At 44.7% G+C, this 19,491-nt stretch overlaps 1 protein-coding gene across 5 annotated transcripts in view; it reads left to right on the plus strand.

The window, feature by feature from the left end:
• Positions 1-4,250: 4,250 nt before the first annotated feature.
• ABLIM1 (actin binding LIM protein 1) overlaps positions 4,251-19,491 on the plus strand; it is a 325,273-nt gene continuing 310,032 nt past the window's right edge. For 4 of the 5 annotated variants that reach the window (XM_089314270.1, XM_089314272.1, XM_089314292.1 and 1 more), the window contains exon 1: positions 4,571-4,771. In XM_089314270.1, the coding sequence (XP_089170396.1) occupies positions 4,759-4,771 (13 nt within the window). In that variant the 5' untranslated portion in view covers positions 4,571-4,758. Of the gene's footprint in view, positions 4,772-19,491 lie in introns of all 5 variants that reach the window. The other variant, XM_089314295.1, reaches the window with a different exon arrangement.

Below are 19,491 nucleotides of genomic sequence, written 5' to 3' on the forward strand. Positions count from 1 at the left end.
TCCTACTTGATGTATATTGTATTTCCATTATCTATCAGTGTTTGTAATGATCTCAGCTATTTTTTCTTGAAATGTTGTCTTTCTTCCATTTTTTAAATTTTTTCATAGTACTCCTATTGTTTACATGTTAGATCTTCTTACTCTAGCCTCCATGTCTGAAGCTCTCTTTTGTACTATTCATTTCCTAATTTTTCAGAGTTTAGTCCCAGTGATTCTTGGATATCTACCTCCAATTTCACCAATTCTTCCCTTGGTTCTAATTATTTTTCTATTTGGTCTATCTGTTGAACTTTAACAGTTACATTTTTATTTTTATTTGGTTCTTTTTGAAACTTCATCAGTTTGATGCTCTCTTTTGGCTCAGTTTTGCAATATATGTCCTTTATTGCTTTGTTTTACTTTATATTTTATTTCTTATTTTATGCTTTTTGCTGAGAATTACATCTGCAGTGCTAAGTATCTGTATTTGTTATTTATTGTTTCTTCTGATTCTCAGAATGGATATTTGCTTGTATACTTGGTAACTTTAGAATTTAATCTTATTTTTGATTGATCTTAGTCTGTGGAATCCTGAGATTCTGTATTCATAAAATAGAATTTTTGTTTCTTTGGGGAACCAGATATGCCACTAACCTGGGGGTCATTTTAGCTCCCTCTAGTGGCTTGAATTAATGAAGATCTCAGGTTTAGCTTCTCTAGGCTGTGTGAGGGATCTTCAACAAGATCTTGGGAAATGTATATTATGTGGACTTCAAAAATTTTTTGTAGCAAAGTAAACTTGTACTAGTTACAACAGGTCTGAACAGAATCTAGCTTGAGGCAGTAAGAAGGCTAAAACATTAGCTTGGAAAGAGTCCCTATGAGGGAATGTGAATTCTGCAGCAACTGAAGCAAACGCAAACAACCAGTTTATAGGGAAGGCTGGGTGGAAGAATCCTGAAATCATCAAAGTTTTACGGAGAACTCATGGTGACGTGCCTCAGGGAAATCAGCAGTTCATAGATGGATAACTCCTTTTAAGACAAGACGTTGAAGATGAAGGCTACACACATCAATTTTCATCTTGCTGGTGCCCCAATAGAGAGGAATGATGATGAACAGCAGAAACAATAGCCAACAGCACAGGCATCTCAACCGGGTTCAGCTCACAGAATTCTGATGGAAAAATAAAAGTGGGGTACACTTTCTCCCCAGCGGGTGCTGAACCTGTTGTGCTCAGAGCAGAGCAGAGCTTTCAACGGAAAATTTCAACAAATGTGATCGAGATCTTTGAAGAATTGTAACAGAAGGCGAAACATGGCTTTACCAGCATGATCCTGAAGAAGCAGCACAATCAATGCAGTGGCTATAAGAGGTGGATGTGGTCTAGTCAAAGCCAAGGTGAGCTGGTGAAAAGCAGAGCTTGTGGTAATAGATGTTTTCAAGATGCACATGATATTTTGTTTCTTGATTGTCTGGGGGCCAAAGAATAGTAACATCTGTGTTTTGAGAAAGTGAGCCAAAGCTTTAGCAGCAAAGTGCCCTGGAGAGCTTCACCAGAGTCCTTCTCCCTCCTGACAGTGCTCCCACTCATTCTCAGTAAATCAGGGCACTTCTGTGGGAGTTTAGATGGCAAGTCGTTAGATACGCACCTGAAAGTTCTGATTTGGCTCCTTCTGGATTCCTTTTGTTTCCTAATCTTAAAAAAATATATATATCTTTATGGAGCACACACTTTCCTTCATGTAATAAGGTAAGACAAAGACTGAATAGACATGGTTAAGTTCCCAAGATCCTCAGTTCTTTAGGGATGGACTCAATGGCTATTGTCTCTTGTAAAAGTGTCTTGCACTGGATGGAGCTTATGTTGAGAAGCAGACTTCTCATTTGTTATCTTTTAATTCCCTGAATCTCTTAAAGTCCCCTTGTATATTGTTTGAGATGACATCTAACTTGTTTGCCATTGCCCATTACATGGTAGGTACTGTAAAACTATTTGATGAGAAATTATTGAATAGCTCAATCCATAATTTTTTAAAAACCTGAAGTTACACAGAAAGCAGAATTATTCTCATGTTACTCATAAGAAGTGCAGGTTCAGAATGAGAAGTGGTGGTGTCAGCCGCTGAAACGCTGGGGGAGTGTGAATCAATATTCAATCATTAAAAAATACAGAACAGGAAAAACTAATAATGTCCCTTAATGTTCCTTCCATTGCAAGTTGAGAGAGTATTTTTGGCAAGAGTCACATACTAACTTATCATTTTTCAAATACAGACTGGAATGTGTTTCTTTCTCTTGTTCTACAGTTTCCTCTTCAAAATTTCAACCGATAGACAACCTTTTATTTCTTCACTTTAAGAAGTGGCACTTCATTTTTCTCTTAAAATTCTTTGCACTTTATAGTTTGCTTTTGTAATAATTTCTAAAGTGTTCTTGGTTATTTCAGATGGGACATTTGTTACACAGTTCAAGATACTATCAGGGCCAGCGCCGCGGCTCACTAGGCTAATCCTCCACCTGCTGCGCCAGTACTCCGGGTTCTAGTCCTGGTTGGGGCGCCGGTTCTGTCCCAGTTGCTCCTCTTCCAGTCCAGCTCTCTGCTGTGGCCCAAGAAGGCAGTGGAGGATGGCCCAAGTGCTTGGGCCCTGCACCCGCATGGGAGACCAGGAGGAAGCACCTGGCTCCTGGCTTCAGATCAGTGCAGTGCACCGGCCGTAGCGGCCATTTGGGGGGTGAACCAACGGAAGGAAGACCTTTCTCACTGTCTCTCTCTCTCACTGTCTAGTTCTGCCTGTCCCCCCCCCCCCAAATACTATCAGGAACCTGCTTATTGTATTGCTGGACCACTCAGTTTCAGATTTCCAAGATTAGACAGAGATCCTTGAATGATGGGATTGACCTTCATAAGGCATTGCAACAAAATGTAAGAAAGTCACATGTACTTTAAAATTTGAACTGATAACTTGGAGAAGACTAATGCTCCTGTCTTGTTCATCATTGTAACGCTAGTATCCACCATAGGAACTGAGACCTGGTTATGCGTTCAATCAAATGTTGTTGGATGAAGACACTTTGAAAGGTTGAGGCATTGTCTGGGGACCAGAGGCAGCCCACTGAGGGCCTTGGAGCATGAAGGTGTCATCTTATAAACAGGAAACCGATTTCCAAAGCAAGGGGCACAAGATACTGGTGGAGGTGGAGACAGAGGCAGAGCAGCGAGTATTGGCAAGTTTCTGCCCAAAAGACGGTGAAAGGGAACTTAAAATAGGTAAATAATCACTTGGATTTTGCAACTGGCATTTGAATTTGAGAATTTCTGTTCTTATTATTTATCTTTTTAAAATATTTATTTATTAGGGAAAGATCTCCCACCTGCCCATTCACTCCCCCAAATGCCCTCAACAGCCAGCACTGGGCCAGGTGGAGATCGGGAGCCTGGAGCTCAATCAGGTCTCCCATGTGGGTGTCAGGGACCCAGTTATCTGAGCCATCACCGCTCCCTCCCAGGGTGCACATTAGCAGGAAGTTGTGAGCCCGGCAGAGGGCTTGAACCCCGTCTATGACGCTGGAACACGGGCATGGGAACAAGGCCAGAAGCCCACCCCTCATTATCAGCCTATTTCTAGTCTCTCCCTCCCTCGACCATTCTCTGGTTTGGGCTTTCTTCAGTGGCGCTCACTTATCCATCCATTATTTTTCCCTAGAGGAATTTTACGTTTACCTATTGTTTCTGCATTGTCAGACCTCTGGTACAATTCCCACCATCTCGGGCTAGATTTGGGAGGGCCCTACACAGAAAAAGCGGAGCAGAGGATAGCAAAGGGCGGGAAGGGAAGTCTGGGGGTCCCCACCTCTTCACTCGGGAACTCTAGACCCGGCGCGGCTTTTGTTGTGCCGCCGGCGCCAGCATCAGGCTCAGGGCGGTAGGATTTCTGGGTTTTCTCGCTTAGACCTTGGCACTCACGGGGGTGGCTTGGTTACAGCGGCTGACCTCCCCTCTCCCCGGGTTCAGCTCGGCTGGGTGGAGGATGCACTTGGGAGTTCATCCTGTCTGCAGGTGTTCCTGAGGTGTGGACTGTAGACCCGGCGGCAGGTGGAAAGGTCCCCGCCCTCCAGGGCGCACCTGGAGGCGCGCGGGAGGAAAAGCCCCGCCCACAGAATTCCCGGGGCCCCGCCGGCTCGGCAGGGGATCGCGGGCGTGTCCGCCGCCCTCGGACCGCCCCAGCCTTCCGGCCACGGAAGGCCGAGCCCCCTGCGGCCGGGGTCTTGGGGCGCCACCCAGGGGAAGGAACAGCACAGCTCGCTCTGGCATTCTTTCCCGGGACCCGGGCGGGAGGCTGCAAAGCAATCAACCAGAAGACGTTGTTATCAATATCGCCGAGACCCCAGGTCGCCGACGGCGAAGGCTCGACCCTCCCCGCACGCCCCAGCTCGCCAGGCGATAAAGCTCCGCCTGGCGTCGCGGCTGCGCGGGCGGCGCGTCCCCAGCAGCCGCGGGACCCTGGGCCCGGCCGGCGGGCGTGGGGCGGGGAGGCGGCCCCGCCCAGCGGGCCGCGGGCTGTCAGCGTGGCCGCGCCCGCGGGTCCCCGCCTGCCAGCCGCGCTGCGCCGAGCGGGCGGCCAGGTGTCCTCCGGCAGGCGTCGGCGCCGCGAGCCCCAGGCCGCCAGGGGCCGGGCCGGCGCGTGTGAGCTGCCGTGCGTTTCGGGGCCGTTTTCCAGCCCCACGCCCTGCGGGTTTCTCCACCGCCTCCCTGCTTCGGCCCCTGCTGCCTGAACCATGTCCACAAGAGGTGAGTGGGGACAGGTGGGCAGGGTCCGCGGATCCGGCGCGGGGCCCGGACCTGGGCGGGCCGGGCAGGTGCGGCAGGGCGCGGGGCTGGGAGAAACCGCACGGGCCCCGACCTGGCCCCAAACTTTGGCAGCGGATCTCTGGGTTCTGGGCGGCTTGGAGGGGGTGGAGAGGAAGGAAGCCTTCGCCCATGACCTTGAATCCCGGGTGTGGGCAAAGCCTGGGGCCAAGGACAGTGCCCGGCTCACCTGTGCACCCTGCGCGTCTGGGCGCCGAGGGCGTGGGGGATGGGCTCGCCGCTGCCTCTCCTCCTGGCGAGCTGGCGGGGAGGGAGGAAGAGGTAATTTTTTTCTCCTTTCTTGTTACCATTTTGCAGCTCAGTTATGGAAGGAATCCAGGGCTTGATGCAGCAAGATTTAAAGCCGCAGTGCTTCGAGTCCATGACAAAAGTCAGTTCCATACCCGCACTTCTTTGCATTAATCGCCCCTTCCCTCCCGTCTCGTTTTCTTTCTGGAGTAAAAACAATGACTGCAGGTGAAATGGGTGAAAGGGGAAAAAGAAATCAGCATTGCTTTTCAGGCAAGCGTAGAGGGAATGTATTTCTTGCCATCTGGAGCCAGCAGTGATGCTGGGGAGAGTAGGTTAGTCATCGCTCCGCGGCTGCTACGAGTGAAATATTAAAGAGATCAAGTCATCGAGCTGCTCCCGAGCAATGGAAATGAAGTGCCGTGGTTGCCTTGCCATGAGCATTGAAGGCAAATATTGATTATTTTCAGAAAGTGTATTTGCAAAGCAGTTCGTGACGCCCCTTTTGATAGCCTGGAAACAACTTATGAGAGGAGGGGCACAGTTATTAGTTAAACTCTGAAGCTTTCACCCTGCCCGATGGGGGAGGGGACTTAGGAATTAATAAGGTGCCTTAGATAACTAAGAGCTGCTTTCCAGGGTTCATTCTGGGGCATACGAGGAACAGAGGAACAGAGGAACCTGCATCCAGAAGGCTTTAAGGAATCTGATCTTTGTTGTGGCAACATGGTTGGCTGAATATAGCTGGTTGATTCTGTCCCTGGCTGTGGGGTGGGCAGGGCTGGGTGGAATGCCAGGCTACAGAGGTGACTTGGGACCCCAAGATACCTGACTAGTGACACCTAAAATGTGTGTATTAGAGAAAGAAGACAGTGGAACAGATGTGATGTGAAGGAACTTGGCGTGGGTATGAATGAGGTCTCCCAAGTGCCCAGGTGCCTCCATCTGCATCATCTCTAAAACCCGTGCTAAGACCCGGGCTCTGAGTCCTGGCCTCTGCCTGTAGTACCAAGGAACACGTGGAAAGTCTCCCTGGGGTGGGAGTCTAGCTCTGACTCAGCCACACACCACCCTGACCCTTTGCTACGGAACCTTGCACGCGGTGGAAGCCCAGTAAACCACCCTGAGCTTTGTGTGTCCTCAAGCTCACTCCGGGGTGCCCTCTGCTTCGCCTAGTCCCTGGGCCCTCCCACTCCAGGCTCTCTGTGGCTTAGCTGAAAGATAGTCCTGTGATTCAAAGGGGCCACATGTCCTGGACTGTGTGTGTGTGTGTGTAGATAGATATTGAACCTAGGTTTGAGCGTCAGGCATAGCCATCGTACTTGGCTGTCTTGTTTCCCTTTCAAACTTCATGTTGGCAGTCCTGCATTTAGCAGGCGGGTGGACTACAATAATGTGCCAGTTACTGCATACTTATGCCAGGCACCTTACCTGTAGTACATCAGTTCATCCTCACCATAACTCAGTCGCGTGACTCCCGTGGCTCCCTCCCCACTTTGGAGAAGAAGAAGCCGAGGTGTTGAGCGTGTGTAACTTGCTGGAGTTTAAGCTGTTGGTGAGTGGCATATCCTGCTTTCTGCTCAGGTCTGCCTGATTCTGATCACATCCACTTTGTCTCACTGCCTCTTTCATTAGTCCTTTGGGTATTATGGTGGATGTCACAATCACTGATTTGCTCAGAAGAGAGAAAATTGCCATACATGGGAGGTTTAAAGGGACCTGGAATTGCCGATACATTGAGAAGCATCTTCATGGGCGTGTGGGGGTGATAAAGTGTGGGAAAGGCGGCTTAGTCTTTATGTTGTGGATTTGACATTCCTACTCTCTTTTCTCCTATTTCAATCTTGAGAACCAATGACTATTTTTCTTACGGTTTTATAAATACTGTTTATATGAATCTGGAAAAAGAATTCTAAATGGTTAGCAGAGCACATGATGGAGTAGCTGCTGAATTGTGCTTGTCTGTTTTGTCACTTAAAAAATAAATAAATAAAAGAAGTCAATATTGTGAACTTCACTATGCTTTCTCCTCTCCTCTGTACTCCTGAAGTAGTCAAACCTTAAGGTTCAGAAAGCTAATGTGTCTGCTTAAATGAGTAAACTTTTCTTTCTTTTTTTTTTTTAAGATTTATTTATTTATTTGAAAGGCAAAGTTATAAACAGGCAGAGGCAGAGAGAGAGAGAGAGAGAGAGAGGTCTTCCATCCACTGGTTCGCTTCTCAGATGGCCGCAATGGCTGGAGTTGTGCCTGTCGGAAGCCAGGAGCCAGGAGCTTCTTCTGGGTCTCCCATGTGGGTGCAGGGACCCAAGGACTTGGACCATTTTCTACTGCTTTCCCAGGCCATAGCAGAGAGTTGGATAGGAACTTGAACCAGTGCCCATATGGGATGCTGGCACTGCAGGCAGTGGCTCTACCCGCTACGCCACAGCGCTGGCCCCATGAATAACTTTTCAGTTGCAGGCTCTTCAGACCCCTGGTAATATAAATCCCATTGATTTTTAAAAAAATTATCTCTATTTCTAATATTTAGTCTGGCAGACGTTGGTAAGGGTAGAAATATTAAAAAAAAACACTTAAATCAGTTAAATCTGATAGTAGATGCAATTTTATTAAACATTTTAGAGAGAAAATTAACATTCTTTTACTAATAGTCTCTTTATGATATACAGAATCCTAAAGCTGAATTCACTATTTAAGCTAACGATTCCATGATAGTGTAAGCTAAGACATTCCCATCTGTTGTCTCTTTGAATATTCTAATCAAAGATTTTTAACTTGGTGTTATATTTTTACCACTAAAGACCCAAATGGATCCCCTGAATCTTGATTTTTGCACTGCTAGCTAGAGGAAATTAAAATACTTAGAGTTCCCATACCTCAGAAGAATCAGCTAGGTAGCCTTTTCCCCCCAATATTTAAAAATTTTAGTTGATAAATAAAATTTGTACATATTTATAGGGTACAAAATGATGATTAGATACATTGTATAGTGTAAACATGGTAAACATGTATCTCTTCATTTATCATTTCTTTATAATGAAAATATTTAAAATCCTTTCTTGAAGCTTTTTTTAAACAAAATACATAGTACATTATCATTGTCTACATCACCCTACTGTGCAATGAAACACCAGGAATGGCACTTAGCATCTGTTAGCCAACCTCTCCCTGTCCTACCCTGCTCCCTACTCTGCCCACCCTTCTATTCCCAACGTCTGTGAGATCCGTGGTTTTTAGATTCCACGTGAGTGAGACCATGTGGTCTTTCTACGCATGGCTTGTTCACTCTCTGTGATGGCCTTCAGTCCAACACATGTCACAAACGGCAGGAGTTCATCCTTGTGGTTGAATTGTGTCCATTAAGTATAAGTATTACATTTTCTTTATCCATTCATCAGTTCCCACTTCCTGGCTATTGTGAACAGTGCTGCAGTAAACTTGGGCTCTGTGGTACAGTGGATTAAGCTGCTGCCTGCAGTGCTGGGTTCCTATATGGGTGATGGTTTGAGTTCTGGTTGCTCCACTTCCAATCCAACTACCTGTTAATGTGCCTAGGAAAGCAGCAGAAGATGGCCTAAGTGCTTGGGCCCCTGCACTCATGTGGGAGACCCAGAAGAAGCTCCTGGCTTCATCCTGGACCATCCTGGGTTGTTGCAGCCATTTGGGAGTGAATCAGCGAATGAAAGATCTCTGTCTCTGTCTCTCCTTCTCTCTGTAACTCTTTCAAATTAAATCTTTAAAAACAAAACATGGGAGTGCAGATACCTCTTGATTTTGTCCTTGTATATATACATAGCACTGGGACTGCTGGATCATATGGTAATTCTATTTTTAGTTTTTTGAGGATACTATACCATCTTCCACAATGGCTATACTAATTTCCATACCCATCGGGAGTGTGCAAGGATTGCTTTTTCTCTGAATCTTTGCTCAGCACTTGATATCTTTTGTCTTTTTGGCAAAGCCATTCTGAGTGAGGTGCTATCACCTTGTAGCTTTGATTTGCATCTCCCTGAGGATTGATTAATGATGTCGAGCACTTTTCCATGTATCTGTTGGCCATTTGTATGTCTTTCTTTGGGAAATGTCTCTAAGTCTTTTGTCCATTTTGGAACTGGATAATTTGGTGTTTTGCTATCGAGTGTAACTTCTTGACATATTCTACGTATTGACCGCTTATCGGTGGTGTAGTTTGAAACTCTGCTTTGGGGATTGCTTCCTTCTCTGTGCAGAGGTTTTCTAGTTGATGTGGTTCCATTTGCCTATTGCATCTCCCCTGTTTTCTTTCAGGAGCTTTATCCTTTCAGTTCTTAAATTGGAGTGTTCAATCCATTGAGAGCTCATTTTTGTACACGGTGAGAGATACCTTGTTTCATTCTCCTGCATGTGGGTACCCCATTTTCCCAGCACCATTTATTGAACAGACTGCCCTTTCTCTAATGCATTTTCTCGGTATATTTGTCAAAAGTCAGTTGGCTGTAGATTTGTGAGTTTACTTCTAGAGTTTCTATCCTGTTGCATTGCTCTGTCTCTGATTTTATGCCTGTACCATACTGTTTTTAAAGATTTATTTATTTCTTTGAAAGTCAGAGTTGCACAGAGGGAGGAGAGGCGGAGAGGCGGAGAGGCGGGGGGTGGGGGGTGGGGAGAGAGAGGTCTTCTATCCGATGGTTCACTCCCCAGTTGGCTGCAACAACTGGAGCTGTGCCGATCCAAAGCCAGGAGCCAGGAGCTTCTTCCAGGTCACCCGTGCGGGTGCAGGGGCCAAGGACTTGGGCCATCTTCTGCTATTCCAGGCCATAGCAGAGAGCTGGATGGGAAGTAGAGCAGCCGGGTCTCAAACCGGCACCCATATGGGATGCCGGCGCTTCAGGCCAGGGTGTTAACCTGCTGTGCCACAGCACCAGCCTCATTTGTAGTATATTTTGAAATTGGATAAGATTTCTTTGTATATTTGGTTTTTTTTGTGTGTGGTTCCATATGGATTTTAGTAAATTTTTTATAGATCTATTAAGAATGTCATTGGTATTTTTATAAGGATGGCATTGTCTGTAGATTGCTTTGGTTAGAATGGACATTTTAATAATAATGGTTCTTTCAGTCCATGAACATGGGTTTCTTTTCATTTCTTTATGTCTCCAACTTATTTCATCAATGTTTTATGGTTTTCACCTCAGAGATATTTTACTTATTTGGTTAAATTTATTCCTTTTTCGTAACTGTTAGAAATGGGATTGCATTTTAAATACCCTTTTCAGGTAATTTGCTATTGGCAAATAACAATACTTTCGTATAATTGATTTTATATCCTGACATTTTGCTTAATTCATTTATTCTAATAGTTTTTTGGTGTAGTCTCTGGGGGCTTTCTATTTGTAGGGTCATGTCATCTGTCAACAGTGACGATTTTACTTCCTCTTTTCCAATTTGGATGGCCTTTACTTCCTTCTCTTGCCCTATTGCTCTGGCTAGGAATTCTGGAACTATGTCGAATGAGAGTGATGAAAGTGAGCTTGCCCTGTTCCAGAACTGAGAGAAAAAGCCTTTAGATTTCCCCCATTCAGTATAATGTATGCTGTTGGCTCATTATCTGTGACCTTTATTATGTTGAAGTGTGTTCCTTCTATACCAAATTTTTCATCATGAAGGGATATTGAATTTTATCAAGTACCTTTCCTGCATCTTTGGAGATGTCCTATGGAGATGTCCTTCATTCTGCTGGTGTAGCATATCAGGTTTATTGATTTGCATATATGAAACCATCTTTGCATCTCTGAGATAAATGTCACTTGATCATGTTAATCTTTCTAATATGTTATTAGATTCAGTTTGCTGAAAATGTAGATTCTGGAGTAGATGTTTGGCATAGGAGTTCAGACACCAATGAAGATGCCCATGTCCCTTGTTGGAGTGTCTCAGTTTGATACCCACTTCCAGCTCCTGAGTCCAGCTTCCTGCTAATGCAGACCCTGGGAGGCAGTGGTTGTAGCTCTGGTAATCAGATTCCTGCCACTAGTGGATTGAGTTCCTGGCTTCTGGCTTTGGCCTTGCCCAGGCTTGGTCATTATAGGCAACTGCGGAGTCAATCAACAGGTGGGGGCTCTCCTTTTCTGTCTTTCTGTCAAATAAACAAATAAATAAATAAAATAGAAATGTAGATTCCCAGGTATCATTCCAGATCTAATTGATAGTTAGCTCCGAATGCAGAACCTCCAAATCCATGTATGTGGAAAGCTTTCCAGCAAATTGCAAGGACCGTTAGATTAGATTTGGGACCCCAAGTTGCAAGATCATAAGAATCATCTGGAATATTTATCAGATACACTGATACCAGGTCTCTGCTTCCAATCCACTAACTCAGGATACTGAGGGTCGGCCTGGGATGTACAGGCACACGCGGGAACCTTTGGAATACACTCATTTCTTCTACTGCAGGGTCTGGATCATTCAAGTTTTGCAAAAAGCCACTTTTAAGTTATAAATGGAATATAAAATCCACTATCAATATATTAATATAGGGAAACTTATATTGGCATATCAATTGAGTATATTACAACATTTAAATTATGAAGTAGTGTATTCAAAATTCAAACAGAAGCATATAAAGTTAAAAATGATGATTTCCTAGTTTGATTCCCTTCTTATCAAATCCTCAGCATTAGGCATGGCAAGCAGTGCACACCATGTATCCTTCCAGAAAGATTCGATCTGATATGCTTTGGGCTCAACCCAATAAACATGAAATACCTGTTCCATGCAAGACATCTGGAAAATAACAAGCGCTGCAGAAGAGATCACTCCACAAGTCTACTGGCTTTTCAGAAGCTTGACTCTTAGGGAAGGAAGTCCAGGTGCATGTGGATAGATTCCATTGCATGGCAGAGAAATAACTCAAAGCATGCATGCTTTAGAAATATTACCTTTGTCTTCTAGCTTAATTTTCAGAACTTCCGCCAAACTGGAAGCAACCTGAATGCTCATCTATGGGGGAATGAGTAACTAAACTATGGGTTCACACCTGCTATGGACTTACTATAGGTCCACTAGACATGGTGAATCACATCCGTGTGCATTGGTTTAGAAGGATGGCCGGGGCATCATTACCTGAAAAGTGTGAATTTTAGAATAAAGTGTATGCAAGAGATGATCCTCGTTTTGTAAATTGAGAAAAATCTCTATGTGTATGTGCATCTCTCTGTGTGTGTGAGAGATCAGTACACACCAAGCAATAAAAGGAGCTGCGTCAGAGACTAGGATGGGGAGGGAATATAGCTGGCTTTCCTTTGCATGCGTCTTTGTATTGTTTGGTAACAAGTAGATATAACTTTGATAGATTGAGAGAAAAGTCCAATTGAGGAAAAATGTCCACTTCATTCTCTTTCCTTCATTTCGTTTATTCAAGTCGGGGACATATATTTATTCATTGAACACTTCCTGAATGCCTGGTGTGTTCTAGAAGCTGGTTAATAGGACCTAGTATATATCTTGAAGGGGCTCAGTTTATGGAGGAGACAGGTACACAAATATCTGTGGAAGCCTATGCTGGGTGCCATGCGGGAGAGGATACAGGATGGAGAGGGCATTGTGATAATACCAGGAGTGGCGCTGAATACCGCCCTGGGGATGGGGACCGAGAGATCAGGTGAGGCTTTTTAAAGAAAGCAGAGGATGGAGACTGCAGAAGTAAGAGAAATGGTTGGGCCTGACTGGGCTCAGATCTGCTGACTTCAGAACGAGGGTTTTGTTGCAGAAGGAACTGAGAGCAGGCAGAGGGCTGTGAGGTTTGTCACCAGCTTTATGGAGTAGCTGCAAAGCCCTCTGTGAGACAGTGCTCCCTCCTGGGGCTGGAGGTCCAGGTTAGGGCGTGGAGCAGAGGGACGCCAGGAATCGGAGCCACACTAATTTTTTGCTTATTTTTTGACCGTCAGTGCTGACATAGGACTCAACACGCGAGTTTCTCTCTCTCCTCTGTCTCACTGCTGCCCATAACTCTCTGCCTCTCGTGCTGCTGGTTGTGAGATTCTAGCCTTATCAGTGTCTTTTGTGGTGATATTGCAGATGTTAGTGCTCTAAGAGTTCCTATTTGGTGTGAGGAGCCTGTATCAGCCATGGAGAGTTACAGAACACTCTCAAGCAGCTTGTCAAACTGCAGGAAGGAGAGGCTATCTTCAGAAACCGAGGTTAGCCATTATGAGTTGTGTTATTTAAGAAAAACAGCAAAACAGCAGTATACTACATTTCCTGGAAGTTCTTTTTTGCATTTAAAATAAATGAGTTGTGAATCAATAAATAGATTTTTTTTTTACATGAGAGAAATAGTTTTGGACATCAGTATCTCACATGTGGGAGTATCATATGTTTCAGAAAAGATTTTTGGAAGGTTGTGTAGTTCCCACATTGTGTCTGAACAGAATTGATTTCTTTTTTTTTCCCACTATATTTCACTTGTGGCTGCCATTTTCTGCTTAATCTCTGGCTTCCAATGAGGACAAAGAATGGGAATGGCCGACCTTTCATTCATGCTTGTAAAGCAGTAGTCTTTAGGAGTATCATCCATGAATGCATGCGCCATCTATTGAACCTTTCTAGAGTTCATAATCAAACATACCTCATCTGGAATCCAGCTGTTTGTACTTGCTGAATTTTATAATAGCGCAAAGAAATGATAGGCATAGATCGCCTTTCTTATGTTGGAGTAGTGGGGTTTTTGTCTCTTATTTTAAAGGTTAAAGAAAGGACTAAGAAATATGAGAGAAAGGGGGACTGATGTATTTTAAAAAAGGTTATCAATTTTGCTCCCCCAAATTGAAAATAGAGACCTTGAATTTGAATAGAACTGAAATATTTGCCAGTATTAATTGAATGATAATGTCTTCTCTTTGAGAGTAGAGTAGAAGTCAGTTTTATGATAGGTATAAAAGAGATTATAAATTAAGGAAAAATGCTTTCTTCTGTTTCTTCCTCCAAGGACAGAACTGACAACCATTTATCTGAAAATTTTTTGACAGCAAGTGAGATGAGTAATGGACACTGTTGAACTCTTTACATCTGTCAAACTTCCCCAATGACATTGAATCAGCTCAAATTTATTAAATCTCAGAGTATCCAGATTAAGTCCAAATCCCGTCTATTCCTGGGCTGCAAATGCTAATGCACTAATTAATGAAATAATTTATCAAATGTTTGTTGAGCCCTCTGCGGTGAGGGCTGTCATTGTTTTTGAGTGGAGAACTATTAAAGAGCATAATGGTTTGTGGTTCACGGAGGCTGGAAGCAATGGATTTGACATTTATTACTCACATTTAAGTAAATATTTTACATTGACTAATAAAACCTAGTATAGAATCGAACCCAAATGAGTCTTAGGAATGTTTGGATTTTTCACTTTTTAGGAATTTGGATGATGGTTTCCTTCTATTGGGGTAAAGTATCTGTAGAAATGCTTGGTGCCTTTGTCCTTTCACAGTCATTTTAAATGAGTGATTCTGTTTCTTTCATTTAATGCATTTTCCAAGAAGCTTTAAAATGTTGAGTTCAATTAATGTGGTTATTTTTGGACTCACAACCTGTTTGATGACTTTGTGTCAATGTATTGGAGATTTGGTGTTTTCAGCACGTCCTACTATTTTATTAGTAAAATGATCTAATGTTGTGTTTTCACCGTACATAAATTGTTCATTTAAAAAATCACTGACTTAGTGGCATGGTGGGTTAAGCTGCCACTCAAGACACTGGCATCCTGTATGGGCACTGGTTTGAGTCCCAGCTGTTCCACTTCTGATCCAGCTCCCTGCTAATGCCCCTGGGAGAACAGCAGAAGATGGCCCAAGTGTTTGGGCCCCTGCACCCACATGGGAGGAAGCTCTTGGCTTTGGCCTGGCATAGCCCTGACTATTGCAGCCATTTGGGGAGTGAACCAGTGGATGGAAGATCTCTGTCTCTCCCCATCTCTCTCTCTAACTTTGCCTTTCAAATTAAAAAATGAATCACTGGCTGGTGGGGAGAAATATCTATTTAGTAGGTGAATATATAAAATCCTTTATAATATTGAGCCCTGCACTGAAATAGAAATGAAAGCAGGAATTGAGTCAAATACTAAAATATTAGTTGCTGATTGATTGGGGATCAGATGATTCCAGTGCTCTGTTAGGTGATTTTTTCAAGCTTGTAGGAGGAAGAACTATACAAGCATAATTATTGTTATTCACATTTATAGCAAATTAAAACAAATTGGTGCTTTATTCTGTGCAGTGTGTTCTTCCTGCAGCTCTTTAGCATTATTGCATATCAGAATAATATTTGATAGTGTATATGGAATTGTATTACATTGGCTTTTACTAAAGAAAGTGGAACACATGGATGTTTATTTTAGACTGCATCCAAGGTCTTTATGGGCGCTTTTCTTTCACTGTTTACTGGGAATTCATTTGAAAACATCCACAAGGGGAAGCCACCAGAGAACTGGATGGTAACAATGAAGGGAAATGAGGCCAGTGAGGGAAACAGCTATTTCTGGCTTTCGGCTCCAATTGAGAATGAACAGAAGGAGAGGAGTCCCAGCCTCTGGGGGAAGAAGGGAGGGGAGAGAGCCATAATTCTTAAAAGTTAAAAAAAAATGTAGAAAAGGGGCTTAGGCTGGCAGCCCCTGATGGAGTCCAGGGAGATTTTGTTTTTGTTCTTGTTGTTCTGTGTGAAACAAGAGAATCTTTATTTTGAGTCATTTAAGCAGTTGACTGAGTACTGTGCATGGCATCAGGGAAGGGCTGGTTTGCTCAGCAACTCCTTAGTGACCATTTATTTTAGGAGAATTGAGGTTCTGTGGCTGAGCTGTTTATATAAACTGGAGAATTGTAGTTAGAAAGAATGTGTTTGTTTATGCCACCTTTCCATAAGCATTAATTGAACACCTACTAAGTCTTGTAGGTATTGGGGTTAGAGAGCCAGTTGCTGAACACACATATGATAGTGGAGATAAAGCATTGTGAAGAAAATAAAGGCGTGCGGATAGAATGGAGTATCGGAGGTCAGAGGACGGGGCTGGGGTAATAACACAGGGTCTTTTTGAGGACATGACGTTTGAGCAGAGACCTGATGGAGGCGAGGTGGTCACACACACACAACCCCGTAAAGGGTTTTCCAGGGGGTGAGATGAGCGATGCCAAGTCCTGAAGGGCTCTCCTGCTTGTCTGTTGGAGGACAGCAGGGAGGCCGGCGTGGCCAGCTTCGCGAGGACCGCGGGAGAGGGCTGGAGATGAAGTCGGAGAAAGAGTTATGGGAAGCGGGGTGTCAGGCGGATCTTTGCAGGCCACTGTGGGGACTTGGGTCTTTCTCGGGCTGAGTGAGGTGGGAGGCCCTCGGGAGGTTGTGATCTGCTAGAGCAGAAAGCTTCACTTGATCGACGGTGTGGGGGATGGGCTGCAGGGCAAGGGGAAGCAGGGTGGCTCCTTAGGATGCTGGTAGACGGTCAAGTGAGAGCGAATTACAGGACTGACCGATGGCCTGAAAGCATGAAGTAGACGAGGGCGAGCTTGGCTGCCTCTGATTTTTTCAGGACCTGTTAAGAGGGCGTTTCCTGGAATGAAGAGCACCGTAGGAGCAGCAGGTTTGGTGTTTTTTGAGGGAAGAGAGTGGGATCCAGGATTTTGGATATTCAAGTTCGACCTATCTCCTAGACATGCTATTATGAGGATATTTACTAGTACTATGTCTATTTTATTGATAGAGAAAATGAGGCATAGAGAATTGAAGAAATAGCTAATAGATGATTGATCCAGAATTTTTTTTTTTTTTTTTTTTTTGACAGGCAGAGTGGACAGTGAGAGAGAGAGACAGAGAGAAAGGTCTTCCTTTTGCCGTTGGTTCACCCTCTAATGGCCGCCGCGGCTGGCGCGCTGCGGCCGGTGCACCGCGCTGATCCGATGGCAGGAGCCAGGCACTTCTCCTGGTCTCCCATGGGGTGCAGGGCCCAAGCACTTGGGCCATCCTCCACTGCACTCCCTGGCCACAGCAGAGAGCTGGCCTGGAAGAGGGGCAACCGGGACAGAATCCGGCGCCCCGACCGGGACTAGAACCCGATGTGCCGGCGCCGCTAGGCGGAGGATCAGCCTAGTGAGCCGCGGCGCCAGCTGATCCAGAATTTAAATTCAGGTCTTCTTAATGTCTCTCAGTTACCTTAGGTTGAAAATACGTGCCAGGAAAAGAAGATCTCTGGTTTTCATTTCTTAATGATCGATGAGTCATTATGGAATCATTTTTGTGTGTGCATTTTAAGCATGGCTTAGGTTTAAGAAGACAATACCCTTCATCACATTACTCCAGATTCTACCATTTATCAACAGCATTGTTAGCTCTGTGAGAGCACCGCTGGAACTTGAAGCATAATCTCTGCTGATGGCCTTTGTTCATTCATTCAGTGCAACCACCGAGTTCCAGCTAGGAGCCAGCTCCTCTCTTTACAGGGCTCTCAGCCGCTCCCAAGGGAAAGACCTGCTCGCAAAAGTTGCCACCTTGTGTGGCCAGTGGCATGGTGGCTCATGTGAGATGACTTAGGAGGACACAGGCTGGACATCATTCCATCCAGATTGAGTCCAGGGACAAGGAGTCCTTCTTACAAAGCTGGTGGTATTCGAATGGAGCTTTGAAGAATGCATATGGAGAAGGAGTGTGGAAGTACTCCAAGTACAGTAAACAGGATGGCTTTAACACTTTAAAATGGGGCTAGCACAGTGGTGTAGAAGGCTAAGCCTCTGCCTGCAGTGCTGGTACCCCATGTGGGTGCCAGTTCAAGTCCTGGCTGCTCCTTTTCTGATCTGGCTCCCTGCTAATGTGCCTGGGAAAGCAGCAGAAGACATCCTAGGTCCTTGGGCCCCTGCACCCACGTGGAAGACCCAGAAGAAGCTCCTGGCTCCTGCCTGCTGCCTGTCCCAGCCCCAGCCATTTGAGGAATGAACTAATAGATGGAAGATCTCTCTGTATATCTCTCTCTCTCTCCTTCTCTCTCTATATCTCTACCTTTTAAATAAATAAATAAATCTTTAAAAAAAATTTTTTTTAAATATAATGAGGCATTCTGAGCATTAAGAATAAAATATTTGCAGTCTAGCAATATAAGGAAAAATTTGAAAGCCATATTGAGGAATGTAAAGATTTAAGTCATTAGAGAGGTATACTATGTGTTTTATTAACAAATATTTTTAAAAAGATCTATTTACTTATTTTTTGAAAGGCAGAGTTACAGGGAGAAAAGCAGCGACAGAGAGAAAGAGATAGAATGTTTCATCCACTGGTTCACTTCCCAAATGGCTACAACAACCCAGGCTGGGCAAAGGTTGGGCCATCTTATGCTTCTTTCCCAGGCTCATTAACAGGTAGCTGCATCGCAAGTGGAGCATCTGGGACTTGAACTGGCATTCATACTAGCGTCACAGGTGCTAGTTTAACTCATTCTACCACAACGCTGGTCCCATACTTTGCTCTTGGATAATAAGACAAAATGTTGTAAAAATGTTCATTTTTCTTAAATGTCTCCATTAAAAAAAATCCTTATTAAAGTGCCAGCAATGGCCAGCGCTGCGGCTCACTTGGCTAATCCTCCGCCTGCGGCGCCAGCACCCCGGGTTCTAGTCCTGGTCAGGGCGCTGGATTCTGTCCCGGTTGCTCCTCTTCCAGTCCAGCTCTCTGCTGTGGCCCGGGAGTGCAGTGGAGGATGGCCCAAGTCCTTGGGCCCTGCACCCACATGGGAGACCAGGAAGAAGCACCTGGCTCCTAGCTTCAGATCAGCGCGAAGCGCCAGCCTCAGCGGCCATTTGGGGAGTGAACCAACGGAAGGAAGACCTTTCTCTCTGTCTCTCACTAACTCTGCCTGTCAAAAAAAAAATAAATAAATAAATAAAAAGTGCCAGCAAGAACCTTTTTTAGGAACATAGCAAAATAACGCCATTGTTCATTTTACAAAATGAAATTAAAAAAATACCCAAGTGTAATTAAGGGAGATTAGCTCTACCAGACATTAAAACCTAACATGAAACTATAATAATTCAAATAGATTAATATTGGAGAAATATTAGAGTCATGGAAAAGTATTTTTAGAGTACAGTGATCAAATGTCTATGGAATTTATGGTAGAGGTGATTTTTTTTTTTTTTTTGACAGGCAGAGTGGACAGTGAGAGAGACAGAGAGAAAGGTCTTCCTTTTGCTGTTGGTTCACCCTCCAATGGCCGCCACGGCCACGCTGATCTGATGGCAGGAGCCAGGTGCTTCTCCTGGTCTCCCATGGGGTGCAGGGCCCAAGCACTTGGGCCATCCTCCACTGCACTCCCGGGCCACAGCAGAGAGCTGGCCTGGAAGAGGGGCAACCGGGACAGAATCCGGCGCCCCGACCGGGACTAGAACCCGGTGTGCCGACGCCGCAA

Source organism: Oryctolagus cuniculus, chromosome 15 (genome assembly GCF_051225735.1).
Source record: "Oryctolagus cuniculus isolate XC-2025 breed Fujian yellow rabbit chromosome 15, ASM5122573v1, whole genome shotgun sequence".
In the NCBI taxonomy this organism is placed as follows: domain Eukaryota; kingdom Metazoa; phylum Chordata; class Mammalia; order Lagomorpha; family Leporidae; genus Oryctolagus; species Oryctolagus cuniculus.